The sequence below is a fragment of the Populus trichocarpa genome, chromosome 6 (assembly GCF_000002775.5).
Source record: "Populus trichocarpa isolate Nisqually-1 chromosome 6, P.trichocarpa_v4.1, whole genome shotgun sequence".
Taxonomy (NCBI): Eukaryota; Viridiplantae; Streptophyta; class Magnoliopsida; order Malpighiales; family Salicaceae; genus Populus; species Populus trichocarpa.
The window spans coordinates 10,113,838-10,135,981 of record NC_037290.2 but is presented as its reverse complement, the minus strand read 5'-3'; the positions used below and the strand labels follow the sequence as shown (position 1 = coordinate 10,135,981).

General features: G+C 35.1%; 3 protein-coding genes and 1 non-coding gene across 7 annotated transcripts; all 4 read right to left on the bottom strand.

Moving 5' to 3' along the window:
- Positions 1-569: 569 nt before the first annotated feature.
- Positions 570-8,139, bottom strand: LOC18100175 (uncharacterized). Of its 4 annotated transcripts, XM_024603854.2 has the most exons (11): positions 7,872-8,049; positions 7,697-7,757; positions 6,261-6,400; positions 5,929-6,054; positions 4,989-5,181; positions 4,288-4,337; positions 4,006-4,096; positions 3,064-3,896; positions 2,148-2,363; positions 2,004-2,066; positions 570-1,077 (listed from the first exon to the last, which is right to left on the bottom strand). In XM_024603854.2, the coding sequence occupies exons 4-11, from the start codon at positions 5,998-6,000 to the stop codon at positions 946-948; spliced, it is 1,650 nt and encodes a 549-aa protein (XP_024459622.2). In that variant the 5' UTR covers positions 6,001-6,054; positions 6,261-6,400; positions 7,697-7,757; positions 7,872-8,049; the 3' UTR covers positions 570-945. The 4 variants fall into 4 exon arrangements, with proteins under 4 accessions (XP_024459622.2, XP_006381434.2, XP_006381433.2 ...); XM_006381372.3 differs by lacking the exon at positions 6,261-6,400 and having other exon boundaries at positions 7,872-8,139; XM_006381371.3 differs by lacking the exon at positions 6,261-6,400 and having other exon boundaries at positions 7,697-7,750.
- A 2,439-nt stretch (positions 8,140-10,578) lies between these two features.
- On the bottom strand, positions 10,579-13,219 carry LOC18100174 (uncharacterized). The gene is made up of 7 exons (XM_006381370.3): positions 12,803-13,219; positions 12,604-12,700; positions 12,401-12,516; positions 12,270-12,314; positions 11,339-11,364; positions 11,011-11,146; positions 10,579-10,879 (listed from the first exon to the last, which is right to left on the bottom strand). Exons 1-7 carry the CDS (start codon positions 13,188-13,190, stop codon positions 10,764-10,766), a joined length of 924 nt encoding a protein of 307 aa, XP_006381432.3. The 5' UTR covers positions 13,191-13,219; the 3' UTR covers positions 10,579-10,763.
- LOC112328094 (U6 spliceosomal RNA) lies at positions 11,806-11,910 on the bottom strand. The gene has a single exon (XR_002982745.1). It is a non-coding gene; the product is annotated as a U6 spliceosomal RNA (small nuclear RNA).
- A 402-nt stretch (positions 13,220-13,621) lies between the features above and the next one.
- LOC18100173 (putative white-brown complex homolog protein 30) lies at positions 13,622-21,511 on the bottom strand. The gene is made up of 14 exons (XM_006381369.3): positions 20,924-21,511; positions 20,760-20,836; positions 20,003-20,281; positions 19,839-19,902; positions 19,590-19,736; positions 19,406-19,440; positions 18,787-18,860; positions 17,567-18,480; positions 16,707-17,003; positions 15,654-16,124; positions 14,978-15,126; positions 14,430-14,719; positions 14,190-14,323; positions 13,622-14,101 (listed from the first exon to the last, which is right to left on the bottom strand). The coding sequence occupies exons 1-14, from the start codon at positions 21,157-21,159 to the stop codon at positions 13,945-13,947; spliced, it is 3,324 nt and encodes a 1,107-aa protein (XP_006381431.3). The 5' UTR covers positions 21,160-21,511; the 3' UTR covers positions 13,622-13,944.
- Between the last annotated feature and the right edge of the window lie 633 nt (positions 21,512-22,144).

Sequence of the window (22,144 nt, the reverse complement as noted above, 5' to 3'; positions counted from 1 at the left end):
ACTTCATTCTCTCGTGAAATGCCAGTAGGACAAGGTGACATAACTGGTTTTAGTCTAAATGATTTGCATTTTGTTTTCTTATGCAGGGTGAGAAAAAAACCCAGAAAAAAAAATTGAACTGAAAAAAAAAATCAACTAAAATATTTTAAAAACATATTCAGTTTAGTTCAGTTTTACTTTTATAAAACTAGTTCAGTTTTAGTTTTATAAAACTAAATTAAAATAACTGAACTGAGCTCAACCGATTCAAATGAGTAATAAATAGAAAAAATTTCTTTCTAACCCTAGTTCCCTAGCAAACCAGCTCCCAGTGGCGGAGCCACATGGTGTTAAAAGGGGGCAATTGCCCCCTTAATTTTTTTTTTCAACATATTTTTTATATTAAAATATACAATTGCCCCTTTAAATTATTTTTTTAAATACTTTTTATATTAGAATACTTTAAAAGGGGGCTATTCTTCCATTATGCTGTGTACCTCACTGTCAATCAGCAGCATTAGGATAACGGATGACTGGGTTGTCGGCACCACATACCCAAGATGCTATGCAATCACAAGAAACCTAAAACATTATAAACTAATACCTGCTTAGCATAAGATTGCAGGGAGTCCCCTCAAATCGGCTCCCCTTGGAACACTTTATGCACAAGGGGCGATAATCTGAGACAACGCTACCGAAGTTTTCTACATGAAAGGCATTGCGAAAGAACACTGGTTCAAAGACCAGCATGCCTTCCAGCCCCTATTACAATTGAAAATTTGGGCCCACTGTCACATTGGAAAACAATCATCAAATTCTGTGATCAAATATTTTTAAAGATCTGTGAGTAAGATGAGCATGTGCCCGGCCAGAAAATTAGGAAAAGAGAGACTACTGATATCCAGCCTTTTAAAACTAAATCCCCTCCTATGATTTAGGACAGATCGATGAAGTGATTCATTGAGTTCAGTTCTTCCTGCGGATGTATCTCCCACCAGGACTAAACCTTGGATATGGATGAAGGGAAGCTAGCTCACGGACTCGGCGAAACACAGAACTTGGTAATGAACGCACCACATCCTTCAGCTTTTCCTTAACCTGCATCAACCACACCAATTTGGTTGCTCCCCATCTTTGGATAATATACTATATTAACTTTACCATAATACTAGCAATTATTCTTGCAGTAGCACCAAAAAAGAGTTCACAATTCGTGGACATTTTATCAAGCGGTCATGTCCGTACTGAATGACATGCATTTCAACACACAAAATATTGTATTGCTCATTCAATTCCACATCTCCGATGCATTTAACATAGATTCTTGACTCTTGACCTATTGTCCATGTAGACCAAGAGCCAGAATTAACACCATATGTAAAATTTACCAATCCTGCCTCCATTTCCACACATAAGTGGCACAATAGATGCAGAACAGTGAGTGTCACCCTAGTAAATTCAATACATAGGTGCTGTCCGATACAAGTTAAGGGAAACAATGATCCACAAGACGAATAATTAACAAGTTAAAACTCATTAAACACCTATACACTTGACATTTGCAACCTTGAATACATTCACTGGATAATATAACACAAGTTTCTTCAAAGTCAACTATATATTTTAAGCACAACAATATTTTGAATTGACTCTTCATTTGATTTTGGAAGCCAGCACAATTTTTTCCAATTGATTAAATGTAGATGAGCTTGAGGAACTACAAGCCTCAACAAATTGAGAAGAACCACAGCCAATCAGGTAAACCTCAAATATAATCAGTTATTGATAAATGGAATGCAGAAAACTAACTGGTTAGTGTTCTATTTTTATTCTGTTTTTGGATCATGAAATTCCCGTAGGCATGTAAGAAAAAATGGATTAAAGATATCATGGAAACTAGTTAACCACTAATTTGGCTACTATACTCAACCAATCATGTTGCACTCGTATTAAGGCAATCTAATTAATGGAGAGCAGAAGCTCCACTCACAGACAAATCTCCAGCAGGAAAAAAAAATGCTAACCTCTTTCTTGTTTGATTTTCGTTTCTGTGCGCCGCTAGCTCTTAAAAGATTCCGCCATTTGTCCTGCAGAGCTTACTGTTAGTAACCAGATTGGAATCATGAAACAGGTGGACTTCTTTAATTGGATGAAGTGCTTGAAAGTACCCTCAGATCTATTGGAGTTCGGTAAGCAGTTGATGAGAACATGAGCTTCTTTATATCAGTCCACCTTCCAGTTCCATACTGAGCAATACCATCAATCAACTTCATCACCTCAGGAGTGGTCCACATTCTTTGATGCTTCCTTCTGTCATTGCTCTTCTTACATGTTCTTTTCTTAACACAGTCATCTTCAGACTCATCATCTTCGGATTCCAGAAACTGTTCAGGAAAGGCAAAGGTTAGTATAAAAATTCAAAAACTCTTACCAATCAAGGGTATTTCTAAGTGAAATTCATGATCGAAAGGGAAAAGTAAATTCAATGCTCAAGAGAAGTTTTTATTAACCAAATATCAGGTGACAATCTTTTCATCTGATTTCTGAATCTTTAACCGTTCACTCGCAGTGCATTGATGCACGGCAGTGTATAATAAAAAGATGCATTTCATTGTAGGAAAATATCTCCAGTGTATATGCTTCCAGAAGAGATTCCACCTCTGTTGCAGCTGATGCACGACTATCCTCAAGCACAAGGAAGGAAAGGTTACAGTAAGTTGACGTCCAGCACAAAACTAGCCACTGTTTCCATCAAAATTGTCATAACCAAAAGCAGAACATAATAGATAGAAAGGACCCCATCTCGTTGAGAACTCAAGCTTGGAAACGCTGAATCGAGTTGGGATATAAAGCCAGGAGTGAAAACACAAGCAACAGAAATTTTTTGTCTATGAAAGGCATATCCACACATTCAGTTCAAAAGCTGCCACATGCACACTTGCAAACTGCCAAATGTAAGTCATAGATACATGCAAACACATGACATTTGGCACACAAATGAATGGAAGAGAGTGAGAGGGTATAGGATTTCCATTTCAAAGAACTAACAGAATAGGTTCAAGAAGATGAGAATTGTTTCCCTACCGAAAGAGGCAAGGATTTCTTTGGACGCCCTCTCCGTGGTCGGGATTCAAATGGTGCTTGAGCACTGGGTCCAGTTAAGGACAACTCCTTTGGAGCAAATTTCACTGCTCTCACTTGATAAGGTTCATTCTGAGATCTAATACTCCAGCGTCTACCCTTTGAAATAAATGAAGGATTTGTTCGTCTTTCAGAGACAGGCTTTGACCTTAGATGTAAAGGTTCATCAGTGCCTTTAGATGTTGCTTGAGTAATATTCTCACTAAAAGGCTCCTTGGGAGTACATGTCAATGCTCCCCCACTATGAAGTTCATCATGAGATCTGATCTTTGGGCGTTTATCCTTCAAAGTGGCAGACAAATAACTTTTTCTTTCCATCACATGTTTTGCCTTGGGATCTGAAAGTTCTTCAATGTACCTCTTTGTAGGCTTACGCAACCTCTTCTGTCTGACTGATGTACCAGCTTTGGCAGCTTGAACAACTTTCTTTGCATTTTTACCAGATACGAGACTTATCAAAGGCTTTGCATCATCATCCAACTCATCAAGATCCTCTATATCATCTGAAGTGGGGCACATACTATCCTCACCTGGTTCTTGACTATTCCATTTGTCACCAGAAGAGCAACGTAATTTACATTTGACTGTCTTTTGATGCCAACCATTTTTGCTTTCAAATTTTGGAATAGTTGCTGTTGACGATTCTGACATCCCAACAGCACCATTACTACTTCCACTGCATCCAGGGGATTGACTTTCTGAACTCGAGTTTCTTAACCGTGATCCTCCACGTGGAGTATAATCCAGGTAAGACACCTTCTCAGCTAATTCAATATCTGCATTCAACAGTTCCAAAAAAGAAAAAATCCATACAAATATTTAAATCAATGCATCAAAATTGACACCCAGTTGAGGATCATTAGGTGTTTAAGCCACGAGATTTACCCAAAATAAAATCTTCATATGCCCCGGAGAAATCATTAGCTGCATGAATATCATCCACCTCATCAACTTCATCCAGGAATCCATCAAGAACCTACTAAACAGTAGTTCATCAGAAGATCATGATGCCCATAAAATTATTACCAGAGATAAAGAAGTATAAAGCTAAGCACAAAATGTTGTATGTTTAGCCTGAGGAACAAGAGAATATACTTATTTTCATGAGAAAAAAATAGTATAAAAGGGATTTTGAAACAACAAGTATTGACAAGGAGAAGCACATACTCCAAGATCCAAGTCATCTGGTCCTTGAGTAATATTTGAATGCAGCCCACCTAAGAAAACAGCACCAAGAAAAAAGATCATCATCATTAAAAAGACTAATGGAATACCTTCAAATATTTAAGTAGACAAAAAATCCAGAAAAGCCACTAGTGTTCGTAACATTAATGAAAGGTTCATATACAAGATTCTAGTCGAAGCATATCTAAGATTTTAGAGAACACATAATGTAACAATGCAGAGGCATGTTTAGAAAGTAAGGCAGAAAATGCTTTTGAGTGAAGGATGCACAGGTGGACAACCAGGACAAACCAAGTCACAGAAAACTCCTAACTGAATGTCTCAACTTTGAATAATGAACTTATCCACAAAACATACAATTTTTTAATATGAGTATATCATCTGAAGTTCTCTGCTTTTTTACCTCAGCATTCCCAACATTAAGATATTCCTGGTCTAGACAGGATAAAGAATCACTTTGGGATTGGGTATTCAGAACCCCAAGGAAAACAGGCAAGAACTTTCTAGCCATCTTTTATCACACTAGAAAAAAAAAAAAAAACCATCTTTTTTGAATTCCCATGTACTGGTCACATACTTTACACACATGCATGGGTGTGTGTGCAAACTGGAGACATAAAGTAGTTTTTTTAAAAACAAAAAAGCATCAGCAGAAAGAAAGCAATAAGCAGTTAGAAAATTACCAATATTTTTTCTCATGCCATCATTAAATCCATATGAAAAACCATCTGTCTCTGAGCATTTTGATGAATTCTCCTTGCCCAAACATAACACACCGTCTACTGAAACATGATCAGTTTTAGGTTCCGCAACTAAGTGCTGTACTTCAATTGCTTCATCTTCTAATGCAGGAGCAAAGGAATCATCTACCTTTACCTAACAAAAGAAAATAAGAAACTGTTGTAACGACAACATTGACATGGATTTTTGAGGGGGGGGAAAGATGCAGAATTACTTGTATGAGAAAAATAGCCTGTTAACAAGAAACATCAGCAAAACCATGAACCAAGGAAAAGTACATAATATTACAGAAGGGTTATTCCAAAAGTATGTCACCTATATGCCATGATGAACAGAATGAAGCCATCAAGAAAATCATATTGCAACACACCTCCCGTCATCAATTAAAATGGCACAATACCAACCAACATGTCAAATAAACACACAATATCACACACAGCCTCAACAAAATCACTTTTCCCATATAACAAACAAGATGTCTGTCCAGCAATTGTTGAATCCAAAAGGGTCAGCAGAGCAAGGTACAAAGATTTTCCCAACCACAAACACTTTGTATCATTTGATTTTGACATCAGCACATTTAATGGAGAGGAGCCTACTGCATACATCACCAATTTGAAGAAATATTGAAAAACAGTAACCCACTAACTGTTTAATTTCTGTAAAACATTTGACTATTTTTTCCAACCTAAATCCAATAGTTTGACTGACACGTAGCCAACCTCTTCTGTCTTTGTAATTAGTCCAGATTATCAAGTACCTTCAACATAGCAACCAGAGAAAATGGATGGGGAAATATCCTTCAGCATTGAATGATTCCAAGCATTTCAGAGAACAATATTATGACAGTAGAAAGAAACACTAATAACAAAAATTTCTCACCCTTTGACATTTCATACTAGCAAACTTCTTCGGAAAATGCGCTTCTCGATCCAACCCATCCATCCTAGGCATAAATTCTCATTGCCAAACATGCACCACTGCTTTGTTCAGTTCCTAGAATAAAAACTGAGAGGAAAAAATAACAGAAATTACTATCTGTTAAAATGACAGAAATTACTATCTGCTGCCAGTAAAAAAAGACCAAAGTGAATGACTGATTTGACAATCCACATGAAAATTGCATGTCAATAATATAATTTCAAGAACCAAGCAATCAACATAAAGTAAAAAGACCCAATATAGGGTGTTAGAGATGCTGAATAAGCATGTACCCCATTCAACACATCTTGCACGTATTAGTTATGAAACCGTTTCCACTTTTAGAGAGTTGGTATCTTCTAAGCTAGGTTTTCTGAAATGTGAGGAGCTCATCACTCATTTGACAATCACGAGTTGCGTAGTATAGACATACCTGCCAGTTATACCCATCACTTCAGTTCTAACCACAAACAGAATATATTTTTCTACTTTTATAGCATGCATATTTTAGAGTTTCTTTGAGCATTGCATCCTCCCATTAATTACAGATTGCTGGGCTAGTACTAGATTGGAGTTTCTCGAATATCAAAGCCCTACTAACTGTCCTTTTCAAATGCCAGGGGACACTATCCTGCTACAATGCCTCTCACTTACCATAAGCAGACTTGGGAAAACAGAAACTGTTGTCCCTCTAATGCAGGCACTCAACAACTTGCTCCTCAACAATGCCAAACAGGAACAAAATGCTAGCCACAGCCCACGAGTACCTTGATAAATTCATAATCCAATTGCAAATCCAATGTACCAAAATATATGCTATTTCTCGTCCCTCTATGTTTTTTTAATGCCACTATACTCTGCCACCAAACCAAACTACCCATAGATTAATTGCAATCAACAAGAAGTCTATATTGGTGGATTTGGTATATGATTGAATGGAATGGCACACAAGTATCCATGTAACTGACCCCAGCTAGTTTGGGATTGAGGCTCTGTTGTTGTTGCTGAGAAGTCTATGTTCTTTTCAAAACTCACTTTTATTTATTCACTTGATCAGGTATCATCACAACCAATATAGTCATTAATTATAAACAAACTCATCACAAATAAACCAAGCCTGCCCCAAAGAGAATCATTCAAAAATAAAGAAGCAAAGTGACAAATCTGTATGTACATAAAATGGTGCAGCAAGTTGTAAAGAATAATAAAGTAATGGAAAACAAGTAGATGATTACGAGTCAGAGGCAAATGCAGTGGAAAACTCTCTTAAACCTAGCATCCAATCATGCAAGCTCGTTATAGACACTACCCAAGCAAGAAAATGAAAATAAATATTAGAAAAAAAAAATCAAACAAACAAACAGCACAACTTCGAGTTTAAGCGTTATTTATCCGAAATTGAAATTCGAAAAAATAATTTAAAATCTCTTTTGGCTGCTCAAAAATGCCAGTTCTTAAAATAAGAACTTTCATTTAATTTTATTTTATCAAAATTATTTTTTTTATTTTTTTTGCAAGAAAAAGAATCATCAAGTTAGCCTAAGCTTGAACGTATCCACTAAAAAGGAAAGGCAAAAGATAACAGATAAGAGCTAAAAAAATGAAAATAAAAATCAATTTATAATATTTTCCTTCGTTTTCCCGGGAAACAAACAGACCAGTAAGGAAAATAGTAAAGCAAGTTAATAAAAGGGGTATTTAAAAATATATATATAAAAAAAAAAACAACCTCGTTCATCGGCGAAAAATCCAGATAGCTTGAAATGAAACCGATCTGCAAAGCCTGTAGCCTAACAAAAACAAAAACAAAATCAAAACACGATCTAGCAAGTGAGAAACAGAAATAGACAGATACAAAGAGAGATGGCGATAGTGCGGCGTAAGAAAGAAGATCTGATTCTGACCCCAGAGAGAGAGAGAGTGTGTGGAAGGAAATTCGACCGAATGTTCGAAACCGAAAGAGCTCAAAACCGCCAAGAAGCGGCACGAGATGGAAATGTGAAAAGTATTATGTAATTTGTGTTCTGGTGCTTTCTCCTTTTATTCGACGGAATCGAAATGTTTTTTTTATATATATAATAGTAAAGGTTTTTTTTTGGACAAAAAAAGAAACGCTCATCTGCCTCTCTGTCTGTTCTGTATTTGTCTATTTGATATAATTTGGGTTTGAAGTCCGTCTTTGCAAATCATGGACAGGTGGATGTCATTAGAAGGATTTAACGCCGAGTTACTTTGTTTTGCGGTCCTCCACGTCATTACAGCGTTACGATCCTGGTAGCTGGCTGTTGGTAAGGAGGCTGAAGAGGTTTGGAATAGTTTATATTTTTACAGTTATTTTTGTTTAAAAATATATTAAAATATTATTTTTTATTTTGAAAAAATTACTTTTTATATTAGAACATTTAAGATAATCTAAAGATGTCAAAAAAATAAAATAAAAAACAAATATTAACAGAATAATAGTTCAATCACTGCACCAAATAAACCGAAAGATCTCCTATATCAAACCGTGCCCTACAACTAGCTCTGTATCTCCTAGGATTCATTTGTCACAACAGTGCATCCATCATTTTGTCAAAAGAAAATGGCTATAAGTTAAATTTTTTTTAGTTTTTTAGATTGTTTTGTATTATAATATTAAAAATAAACTTAAAAAATAATATATATATATATATATATTTTTTATTTTAATATATTTTTAAATAAAAATTATTTTAAAAAGCAATATATATATCATTGTAGTAGACACCCAGACAAATGGTGTTTTACTGCTCGGTATTAGTTAGTCAACTGTCACATGTTAGCTATCTAATAGCATATCTAGGTGGTGAGTCAGTGGTAAGAACTTGGAACCAAGAGGTTTGTTTCTTCTGTGATCTCAGGTTCGAGCCATGTGATTGCTCATATGATGGCCACTGGAGGCTTACATAGTCGTTAACTTCAGGGCCCGTGGAATTAGTCGAGGTGCGCGCAAGCTGGCCCGGACACCCACGTTAAACTAAAAAAAAAAAATAGCATATTGACTAATTTTTAAGGGGTGTTTGGAAGTGATAATAAATATTTTTTTAAAAAAAATTAATATATTAAAATAATAATTTTTTATTTTAAAAAAATATTTTTAATATCAACACATTAAATTAATTTTAAAATATAAAAAAATAATTTTAAACAAAAAAATAATTCAAATTTCGTTGAAACTCTAATACAAACACACCTCTAAGAAAGTGTTGGAAATATGGTTAGAATTACTTTTCAAAGTGTTTTTTACTTGAAAATATATAAAAATAAAATTATTTTTATTTTAAAAAAATTATTTTTGATATTAGTAATCTAAGAATATCAAAAAAAATATTAATTTAAAATAAATAAATAAAATTTAAAATATATTTTTAAAACACAAAAAAAAACTATAAACTCTTAATTTCCAGATACAAACATAAGCTTTAAATTTTTGGGCTTTACAAGCCAAGGGGAGGCTATGGTTGGTTCACTCACCAAAATAACCCGACCTCAAAGAAAAAACCCCAACCCGGAGCATTATTTTGAAGGTACTTAGAACAATGGTAAATGTTTTTTTTTAAGTGGTTTTTAAATATATTAAAAAAAATTATTTTTAACATATCCATATTAAAACAATCCAGAAATATTAAAAAAAATATCAAAATTTTTCAAAACTCTCCAATTCAACCACGACACCCCCTTCACCAATCACCAGCACAGCAGGAAAAAGGAAGAGAAAAACAAGTGACCAATAAAACCCACATGTCCCAGCTGCACAATTGAATGAAATAAAAAGACCAGTACCATCCTTTATACCGAATCCCACTCGAGTATTTAAAAAAATAATAATTTTTATTATTTTTTATTATTTTAAATTAATATTTTTTTCAAATTATTTTAATTCATTGATATAAAAATAAATTTTAAAAAATAAAAAAAATATTATTTTAATTCATTTTCAAATAAAAAATATTTTAAAACACAATATCAACACTCCACACACGTCTACTCCACACACGTCTAGGAGATCGCAAATGCCATGTTACAGTTATATGGAAGTAAATAATGACAGGGACATCAACCGGTGTGGACAACAATCTCAACTAATCACATTTCCTTTTGAAAGTTTGCTTTTCAGTATCATTAAATACCTTCCACCCACTATTATTTTTTAAAATACTTTTTAATTTTTATTAAAAATATATTACAATAATATTTTTTTATTTTTAAAATTTATTTTTAATATTAACTCATTAAAACAATATAAAATTATTAAAAAAATATAATTTGAAACAGAAAAAAAATAAAAAAAAATTCAATTTTTTTCAAAAATATTTTTAAAACACAAAAACAAATAAATTCTTCAAAAATATTTTTAAAACACAAACAAATAAATTCTTGTAATCTCACCTTCTACGAATTAGTCCCCAACCAGTCATAGATTTGTCATCCACTTCACCCAGAGGTGAGGGAACATTAATGAACTATGGGTGATAATCTTGATACTATTGTATAAACCCATTTTCAAATCCTCTTACTTTTTTAAATAATGAAGGGAGCCTTCCATCTCAGAATCTTTTGCATCAAAAACCAAAGAGAACACAATGCACAGATTCAAAGAGAGTTTTCATCAAAACTATTCACCCTCACCTTGAGAAAACAAAATTCTGGATTAACACATACAGTTACGATTGGTATCACCATCCTCCTTGGACCATCCCTCAAAAGAGTGAATCTACAGTATTTTATATAGCTGGAGAGTGGAGAGGTAACCAACAGTTTGATAGTTCTATAACCTATGATTCACCTTCTACAACTCCTTGATTGCCATTTGAATCACCAGTAGCCGTCAAACCTCGGATCTTAACATCATAGTACACTTCTTCAACTCTCCGTAGGTCATACTTCATGCCTGATACGGGACAGAAAATACTCATGAAGTCAACTCATATACAATGACATTTAGATTTAAAATTATTCAAGAAAACCAGGCAAGTGGAAAAGGGCTATATAAAATGAGTAAAATGAAAAAAAGGAGGCTACCATCAAACTTCTTGCGCAGGAAATCATTCCGGAGATTGAGCATGCGGAAGGCTGCGTGAAGATCTGTCATGAACTTCAACACCTTTCTTGGACAATCATAGTCCCCAGCGGTCACTTGGTTCACAACATACCGAGGCTGCAAAAAACATACAAACAATCACATTAAAAGCCCTTTTCTGCAAACTTTATCAATTGCTCACACGTAATTTCAACAGACTGACTGAAGCACATCCACTGCACATAGTTTACATAGGTAGCAGCCCATGTTTCCTTAAATTTCCATGAACTTGCAGCTTGTAAGCGTAAGATATCCTTTTGGAAATCTTACCATTTCATTGGACATAAAGCAAACACCTGTATAAACAGAGAATTTAAACATCAGCATTTCCAGTCAAAGAACAGAATGACCAACAACAGGATACTTCACATCCTACAAACAAAGACTGATTATCTGGAAACAGGCAGCAATTAAGATAGGTATTACATATTATAATAACTGAAACAGGTGTTATCAGGAATGATTTGTTACCATATTTCTAAATATCTTTATACCAGGGTGTTAGCAGAGGAAGGTATATCGCATGCCACTAACAATGTAACAGATACATGCATGAAAAGATTCATTGGCGGTATCTTGGTTATATGGCATTATATACAACACACAAGCATGAAATGAAAATTTATTATCCAAGAATTTAAACAAAGGAAAGGTTTAGGAGTTTGAATCATGGGTTTAGTGCCCAGAATTTCAAAATAAACTATTTGATTTCAACTTGGTACTTCTTCTGACAAGTAAAAAATTTGAACCATTTCAATTTATGCATGCCATTCTTGGGCAAGAGCCATGACAATCTTCTCTATATCATTCTAACATGGGCCTGTCAACCTTCAAACAGTTTGATTTCGACTTGGTATTTAATTCACAGGAATAAGCATTTCATTAGAGTGGCCTCCTGATACTGGTCAGCATTGGCTGATGAAGTCAAGTGGACAAAACCTGCAGCTATAACCTAAGCAGGTCAACACGCAATCACAAACAATCAGACACCACTACCACCTGAATTTTTATATGCCATTCATGTGAATATTTGAATTCTTTTACTTGCTTTGGAATTTGAACATATATTTACATGTATACCAGAAACCCTGAGTATATTCAAGCAAACCCACTTTTCACCATGAGAACAAAGTCTAATTACCTAATCCATATACATTATCACACAAATCAAACATGCTTTTTTTTTCAAAAAATTACTTACCAATAAGATAGTCCTCAATGTCCAAACCAAACTCCAAGCTGTTCACTGCAGAAGCAACAAGAAAAACGAAAGCATGAGCAAGCGTTTATTAACTAATCATGATTCGTAAACAAGATAAAAGAAAAACATACAGCCAAGTTTTTCCTGAGCTTCAGTGTGCATAAGTAAATTGCCAGTCTCTAACCAATGCATTAAAGTCAGCAGAGAAACAACAATTTGTGTTTCGCTCCTCCAATCACCATGATACCTATACCATAAGGCAATCACTAGCCAAATACACCAAAATGAAGCTAAAAAAATCAAAATAAAAAAAATGTCGCAGGTTCTTAACTACCTGTAATATTGACCAGGACACTCGAGGATGATTTCAGCAAGTCTATTATATAACCCCTTCAACACTCCAATTTGCGCCTTTGCTTTCTCTAAAACCTCTGCATCAAATCACACAAAAGATTAAAAAAATGCAAGTAAAAATTACTTCTTAGGAGGAGGGAGCATTAAGAGAAAAGAAAACGGTGTCGTTTCTTTAGAACCTGGAACGGGACGGGATTGGTGAACGAGAAGGAGACCAGAGTGCAGGAGTCGAGTGGTGGACTCGATCTCTAAGACAACAGCTCGAATCTTTTCGCGCAATCTTCCTGATTCTTCTAGCTTCGAGCGAAGCTCTTCGAATTGTTTATCTAGTGAGGGAGAGGGAGAATCAGCACCGCCTGACATGGTGAGAGTTGTGGAGAATGAGCGACCTGGTGCTTTTCGGTGACGAGAAATGAGGAGAGGGAGTGAAAGATAGATGGTGGTGGTGGAAAGGAGAGGGAGTTTGTGGAAAATGGGAGAGAGGTTGAGGTTTGGGTTTGTGTTAGGGTTCAAGGAGCGAGAGAGTGAGACTGTGAAGAAGTAGGCGTTTCGAAACGCTGATTTCATTTCTCTCTATAAAAAATCAAACGTGCGCTTACTGCTTGATAAATAGGATGGACGGAATCCGTTTCAATCGAGGGAGAAATTTATTTTTATTTTTAAAATGATTTTTGTTTAAAAATATATTAAAATAATATTTTTTATTTTAACATTTATTTTTAATATTAATACATTTGAAAATATTTAAAAAATTAAATTTAAAATTTAAAATTTAAAAAAAAATAAAAACATTTTTTAAACACAAAAATATTAGAGTTGTTTATTCAGGGAAATACCATTTTATAGCCCATGTGTTTATGTTGAATATATATATATATATATATATATATATACACGTGGATGTAAAAGAGCGATTAGTATAGATAAAGAGAGAAATTAATATTATCAAGTTGAGAGAAGAATTACAAAGAGAATAAAATCTAAACCACAAGTATTAATAATTAAGAAACGGAACGAGTAAAATTGATTTTTCTTTTTTTATTTATTCTTGCATCATACAAAATGAAAAAAAAAAAAAAGTATCAGCTCTCTGCTTCTCTAAAAATAAAATACAACGGGATTGCAGAACTTATGTTGGATCATTACAGCTGATCTAGAAGACTAATTTAATTATCTGATCATTGCAGAACTAATGTGTTAGCTATATATCTGCTGTATTCACTTTTGAGGATTTGTATGATCTCTACAACGGTATCAAAACTGAACAACTCTGATTTGTACACTAAGAACATGGACAAAGAACGATATGTAATTTCCCAACTCACTTCTTTTGGAAGGTCACCAGCAGGAAAAAAGCTGCAAAACGGCTGAGTATGCCTGTCAGAATGAGAAGTTGTAGACAAAGACCCCAATGACCAAGATCGTAGCCATTTTCCCTCAGTGAGTTGCAGCGAGTTATCAACCAGACACCGGAGTATCTAGAATACATAATGCAGGAGAACGTTAAATGGGCTGGGTAGTTCGAATTAGCTAGAGATAAGCTAAGTTACTGACACAATGACAAACCTTTCAGCATTTGCAATAACAAAAGCTTCCATAGCCCACTTTGGGTAGCACAGATATCCCAAATGCCTCACCAGTATACTATCTTGCTCCTGGCTTGCAACAAGAGTCAGGACAACAGGAAGAAGCACTGACCACTGCATGAAGTGAAAACAGAATTTGAAGCATATTTGGTAGAAAATGAAGAAACTACATGTATTGAAATGCGCTGTGAGATGATCGGTGGAATCTTCTATGACATACCAGCTGGGCAGGACCTGGTGCAAAGTAGATTGCAAAAATGTAAGCTATGCCAGTCACACAGTACACTAGGCAAAGCAGAACCACATAATTGTCAGCAAATGTTGATCTAGGACTGTTGAAGAAATAAAACATGGATAAATAAACTAGAGGCTTGACAATTGTGTTGAAATGATCAATTGTGTCCTTCGATAAAAAATAAGCTAGACTGCTGATTCCAGATTCACTCTCTCTCCAGTAATGTAATTTATCCTGCGTAAATGATCGTAATGCTGCAATCTTGCATAGCAGCGCTGCAATCAGAAATGAAGATTGCATGTATGAGAAAGAACACAGCACACATATTTAAGATTGCATGTATGAGAAAGAACGCAGCACACATATTTATTTAATTACAAGAAAACTCTTTTCCTAAACGATTGAGATTAAAGAGAGGATTATAGTTTCCTGGAAGATGCAAAACAAATTCCCATCCCCTTATTCTTGATCAAGAGCATATCAACTTCATTACTAATATGGCATAGTTAACGAGTTTGTGTTTGTCAACTTACAAACAGCAATGACAGTGTAAGTATAACCAAGGGACCCAAATGTTTCATCGTCCACTTTAGCAAGAGTTCCTAAGCAGGCTCCAGCCAGTAATAGAATCAAATAGTCAACTGCTTGTAGTCTAGCTTCTCGTAGTCGTTGCTTGCAAATCCTGAAAAGAAACGATATGTACAATAAAATGTCTGTAAAAATACTTCAAATTGCACAGCCATGCAGTGCTCTTTCAAATAATCGATGAATTTTGGACCACAAAATACCAGTTTAACCAACATGTATCTTGCCTTCACTAAGCTTAATTAAGTAAATGCCTATAAATCCTACAAAATAAAAATTTTCCCTTGCATGTAAAAAATAGCAAATATTCAATGGTTTATCACATCATAATTTACTAACTAAATACGCACCTTGTGGATTTAGGGGTTTCAGAAATGACCAACAAAATTGATTATCTTAAAACTGCATCTTCCAAAGCAAAGTTGCTTATTAATTTGTAAGCCTGGAATAATTGAGCTCTACCCAACATTTGAATTATCGTTTTACATTATCAGAGCTAGTTAAGCCAAATTAGTCATGAAATAATCTTTAGAGGATATGAGTTGACTTCAACAAATGCCTCGGAATTAGACAACTTTTTCTCACATATGCTTATTACATAGAAAATAAAAATTGATTTCATACCTTCCAACGAAATATCTATACTGACGGGAAACTCCAGGAGTTCTTCGGTTGGATAAATCCTTAGACTTCAAATAGTTGCGCTCTATATGATCTCGATGAAGCTCAACATTAGAAACAACATCTGCCCATAAATCCCCAGCAAAAGATTGTTCTGTGGACTCCGCAGCACTTGAGTTTAAGCCAGAAGAGATTGCACCAATGCTATCAGCATAGTGCAACATGTCTGGTGGTACTGGATACCCGTTATGCAGCATCCATCTGATAGGTAGTTGTTCATGAGTCACATTTGAGTTTGTTTTCACTATACCCTCCAGAATGTCAATATAGTGATCTGGAGGAGTAACACGCTCTGGTACAGTGATCCCAAGGCCAGCAAAGTATTCTTCAACTTTCTTTGCAGATCCATGATAAACAGTGAGGCCACCTTTTGCCAGAAGTATAAAATCATCAAACATCTTGAACAGGGCATAGCTGAATCAAAAGAAACTAACCATTAAATCCGGAAAATTTCTGGATCGTTTTTTTATGATGAATAAACCATTGTCATGGCTCATGTAAAAGGCCAGGATTGAAATATAACTTGATAGATAAGTATTCAGATGATCCCTTTCTCTGTCTTACTATTCATTCGCATCACCTTTCAAGTTTCTTAAGCATTCACATCAAGTTAGAAAAGTGAAAGGGCTGCATTGGGATCTCTTGGTAGTATCTTGTCTAGCAAATCTTTTATTTTCCTCAGATGCAGATTGCAAAGGCTTTACACCGAGATATGAACTTCCATTTTACTCTTCACTATATATTATTCAAGAACAGTATATTTGTGGTAAATTTCAGGGGTTGTGGAAGTTCAATAATCTGATAGGCTACTACGAAGAATAAACATCTGCAACAAGGGGCAGTGTTTTATCAGCTATAAGTCACACCTTGTGTTTTTCTTCTTTTGTTGCTCAAGCTACACTGATTAGAGAACCAGATACAATTATCAAGCATTTGATAGTTTACAGGAGGGAATATCTCTATGGCATTTTGGCTTCAGAGAGAGAAGAAACTTACCTTGGTTGATGTACTACCATGCAGATGTTTACCCCTTCTAGTGCTTCACGTCGTAGAGCTCTTATAAGTAACAGTGATGATGAACTGTCCAAACCAGATGTAGGCTCATCTAAAATCAGTAGTGAAGGTTCCATGACCATTTCAAGCCCAACATTCACACGTTTTCTCTGGCCTCCAGAAATTCCTCGTTTCTCCACAGTCCCAACCACAGAATCCCTCACCGTCTGCAGTCCCAATGCCTCAATAACTCTTTCAATAACCAGAACCTTATCAGCTTTAGGCATGTCGGCAGATAATCTCCAGTAAGAAGCCCAACAAGAAAAATATTAGAAAAAAACATAACAAGAGTGGAGTAGCAGAATCAGTAGAAATTAACTGCAAAGCAGAGAATTCAAGAAACTGTGAAGGGAAGATGCCACATGAACAATAGCAGTTGAAGGGAAGAAGTTCAGCGAGAAAGTTGAAAAGTTGATGAATGTTTGTGATGCCAAGTTAATAGACTAGGAGACTGGCTATCAAAATTAAGCATAATTTCAAGAGTTTTTTGTGTTCATTAAGCCAGATTTGAGAGGAAAAACATTAACCAAAAACAACAGATAAAACTGGATCAAGATTAAGTTACATATTTTTACGTGAGAAAAGAAAATTGCATCAATTTCCAGATCTGAAAATTGCAGATGTAATTGTTGAGTTGAGTTACAGTTATGAAACCATGAGCAGAATGATTTTGCTTATATATGCTACTGTCCTCTTTATATTTCTCCATGTAGAAACAATAATTACTTGCACTTAGGAAAGGAAATGGGAAAACACACGAGTAATAATAAATACATTAGCAAAAACTGTTAGATGTTGCTTACCGGCACCTTGCACTGAATCGCAGATTTTCTTCCACTGTCAGGTTCCCATGAACAATATCATCTTGTGGAACAAAACCAATAATTTTCTTATATGAATGGATTGATTCATTCTTCCCATTTATGAGAATTGAGCCTGTCATAGTGCATCCAGTTGCTTTTCCTGCCAAGGCAGAAAGAAAAGTAGTCTTGCCAGCTCCAGATGGTCCCATGACAGCAGAAACTCTGCCGGGCATGATTTTCCCAGTGACACCCCTCATCAGATGTTTCTTTTTTCCTTTCAACGTGAGGGTTAAATCCTTAAATGCAACCTCAATCACAGGCCTAGTCTTGACATCAGTATCAGTAGCCATTGAAATTATTCCTGAGAAAGTCAGGTTCTTTTGGTCCTGCTGCATAGCTTTCTCCTTCTCAATCTGACCATATGCATACTTGAAAATTTGGGTGTGAGAATGCAATTGTTTACCCTTTGGCATTTGCTTTTTTATATTTTTGTCTCCAATCTCCAATTTAAATCCTTCCTGACCATCAGGATCATCTTCAAGAGCATGCATCATTTTTGTAAGGGTGCTTGGTTCTTTTTTCTTTGCTTTCTCGGATGATGCACTTGCAGTACCTGAAGGCATAGGTGGTAACAAAGCAGCCTCAGTTTGAGATTTACCCACATCTGAAACCTTTGGCTGCTCTGCTTTAAATCCAGATGTTCTGCGAGAAAATGTCTGGGACAACTGTGCTTGCAGCGCGGATCCCCCTTTCTTGGCAACATTTTTTGCAACTTTCCACCTTTCACGTGCTTGTGCAGTTTCTCGTGCTTGCCTTGCTGCGGCTTCTCTGGATTTAGCTGCTCTTTTTTCTCGTGTAGAGAGAGCCTGGTCAGAGCAGTTAACAATAATGAGAAGAAGAGTAGTCACTGCAGCCTGCACAGGCAAGTGAACAATGTCAGATACTGGCGGATCCAGTTAATCCACAAGGAACGATCAACAAGTATTTTCAAAGGGGATGCTAAATTTCATTATGGAGGACCTTCTTTTTTTTTGTAGTAAAGAGTTTTCAAGATTCATCAGTGTAAGTTAAAAGAGCAATGAAATGAAGTCCCCTAAAGTCAATTCTGAATGACATGGTATCAAAAGCATCAAAAGCAAATATAAGTTCAAAGCCACAATTCAGAAATGTTTTATTCTGCAATCAAATTTCTTTTCTAAGACTAAATGAGGATAACTTACAATAAGCATGATTCCGTATGCATGAAGGTTTTGGTTTGCAGTATTAGGATGGCATGTGACTAACTTGAAGCACGCTGCAAAATGATCCAACAAAATCTTGTTGTCAAATATTCATCCCTTGCCTTGCAAAGTAAAAATAAATGAGTAATTTTTTCTGAGATGTGCAGTCTAGCGAAAATAAATAACAAACAGTGAGTTCTGGAGGATGATAAAAAGTATCTGCAAGCAGTAGCTGATATAAGGTGTGGTGCTTCAAACTGTCTTCGAGTGGTATATATACTGATTAGGTCGGTGCAAAATGTTTCCTGGTTCTTACTTAAGCATCTAACTATCAGAAAATTTTGTGGTAAGAAGAAAATTACAACCCTGTAATTTTTGTTATATTCAAAATCGATAAAATTACTAAATGAGAAGTATTTAGAACATATGATCTACTTCTATCGTTATGCTTGCTTCCTCTTACTGAGATTTGACTCTGGGATCTCGTTGGTTCTGCCAAACATCATGATCGCAGACTACTAGGACTAGGAAGACTGGAAAAGCTAGAATCCTTTTTCTTCAGCACTGAATTCTAAAACATCACAAGTTTCCATATCACCAGAAATAACCAAAAACTTACATATTTGAGAAGTGGAGCCCATCCTGCAGTAATGTCTGTATTCATGAATACAAAAGATTAGTTAGTGATGCTAAGCACTACAATGGTGCACCATCAAATGAGATTCAAGCTTAACATTATCTAGCAACAGATTCATGTTGTGAGCGATTAAATACATTGAGTTTTGGGATAAAGAAAACAATACCCACTACTGCAAGGAACTTTAAGCGTTGTTCTTGGGCAGTATGATCCTGGTGCACAGAAAATTTCACTACTCGCCGCAACAGGAGCCCATGCATCTGCACCACCACAAGTATGATTTGGATGTCCAGGGGGTATTTGGTAACCATATCTGCAAAATTTCTCTACCAATAAATATTACGCTCAATGACAAAACACAAAAGGTTTGGAAGAGGAAGAGAAAAGGATTTCAAGGACAAAAATACGAACTTACGGGGTACACATTCCGGTAGTTTTATTAAGCTTTGCGGATGGACAATAAGAACCTAATGGGCAAGCTGAATTTACAAGACCACAAGAACAATAAGAAAGGGCACTGGAAGATCATGGACATGTATAGTTGTACATTGCAAAAACAGCAGTAGCAACTATACTCACGTATCATGCAGGTAAGGCCTTGGGGGCAGAAAAATCCCTCACAACACGGTTGACAGTCACGAGTCCTTAAAGGCATGTCCTTTGAATTATAGAGATCGATTTTCTGATTTGGATTAGCACCGCAACCCCATCCTGGTTCACACCCATTAGGCCACGAGGATAAATTGCAGTTCTTATTTGGTTTTAAATAGTGAGTCTGATCTGTTGTCCCCTGCCCAAAGAGACTACCGAAGTAGAATTTGATTTCTGCTGCTGTACACAATCTCAGAGTGATATCTCCTGTTCAGTGAATCACAAACCATCATGAGAAACTAGGCAAACAAATACAAGCATACAAAATTTGTCAGCACAGCGAAGGAACCCTCAACAAAATAAACTTGAAATGTTTGTTTCCAATGGACTTTGTTTATCATCCTGTTGTCCACCATAAATTTGGCAAGCAAACCATCCAAGCATCTCATCGTCATATGTGACTTGGTGTAGTTTTTCTGAATGGCAAGTTGGTCATTTCTGGGGGATATGACGTTCATTTTCATGCAACACCTTCGTTCAATTTCTTACAAGAAGCTGATGCATTTTTCATTTGCGATATTCACTCCTTCAAACAGACCAAAACAGTGTTTTTGTCCCCCCCTTCTTTGAATAATGATGGCATGAATCTTTGAACATGTCAAAATTGTAAAGCTTCATATGTCATTGTTGCATTATTTATCCATATAGAAAGCATCACGGCAATGAATAGTCTAAATGGTCATACCTTTAATCTTCTTGATACAATTAGTTATGAAATCCAAGTCTCCTTCAAAATCGAATGCTCTTTTCCAATCAGCTTTCCTGAAAGTCAAGGAATTCACTATAAAAAAAGATAAATAAATAAATTAAAGCAAAGCAAGGCTAGATATGAAAAGAAACAGTACTCACACATTCTTGATGCAAAAACTCAGACTATCCATTATATCATCACCGAACACTACAGAGAGATTTGAAAGCCTTTTGTAGATCGTATCAGTAATAATAGGAAGCAATGCTGGGTTGCCTGTTTGACTATAATCATCCCCATCAACACAAAATGCATTTGGTGATAGATTGAAAACAACAATAAGAAACAATAGAAAACGTGACACCCGACAAATACTACTGATCTTCAGTGCACTCATTTCCACAAGTCTTTGTAGGTCCCCAAACCACAAATTTTGGAAAGACCACCCAATGACAACTAATTAAGAACCCACATTCCAATTTCTTTGAGCACTCAAATTTGGACTAATCCATTGGGGATCAATTATGGCATCCTTTATGATGGAAAATTATAAACCTTGATGGAACAAGAATATATGGCAAGAATTGGAAAGGAAAAAAAACTAAGAATCTTATCGGTAAAAAGACCATCCAATCCAATGGGAGCTTGAGAATGAGAGCGGAATGTTAGAAAACAATGGAGGTTGATGGTGGCGGCAATGAAGAGAAGAGAGAGAAGATTTCAGGGTCAAAAGCAAATGAGTGAGTTGTTTGGGTTGGAATTTGAAAGGGAGTCCTTGGTTTTAGGGATCAAGAAATGGCGGGGAGAAGTGAGTGCCTAAAAAGGTGATGACAGTGCCATGTACAGGGCACTTGAAACTGTTTGTTTTTATATTTTAAAGATATTTTTAATAAAAATTAAATTTTTTTATTTTAAATTAATATATTTTAATAATTTTAAATTATTTTAATACCTGATATTAAAAAAAAAATTTAAAAATTTCTTTTTAATACATTTCTAATAAAAAAAATATTTTAAAACACAACCACAATCACACTCTTAATCATCTATAATATCTTTTTCATTTTTTTTCCCTATCTTTCCACTTTACCAATAAAAATAAAAAAAATAATACAATAAATTCAAAAATATATAATCAAGAATTAAAGTCCAAAGTTGATAATAAATGAACATATAAATATTTTATAAGTGTTTGCTATGCAGGCTACATAGAATTTTATGATAACATAGATACAATAACTTGTTAAATAAAGGAAAGAGCGAAGCAGAAATCATTTTTTATTTAATTCTATAATAATTAAAATAAATATTTAAAACAACTTCAAAAATTTAAAAATTAGAGAAAAAATTAATTTGTATAGTCAAAATCCTCATTTCTTACC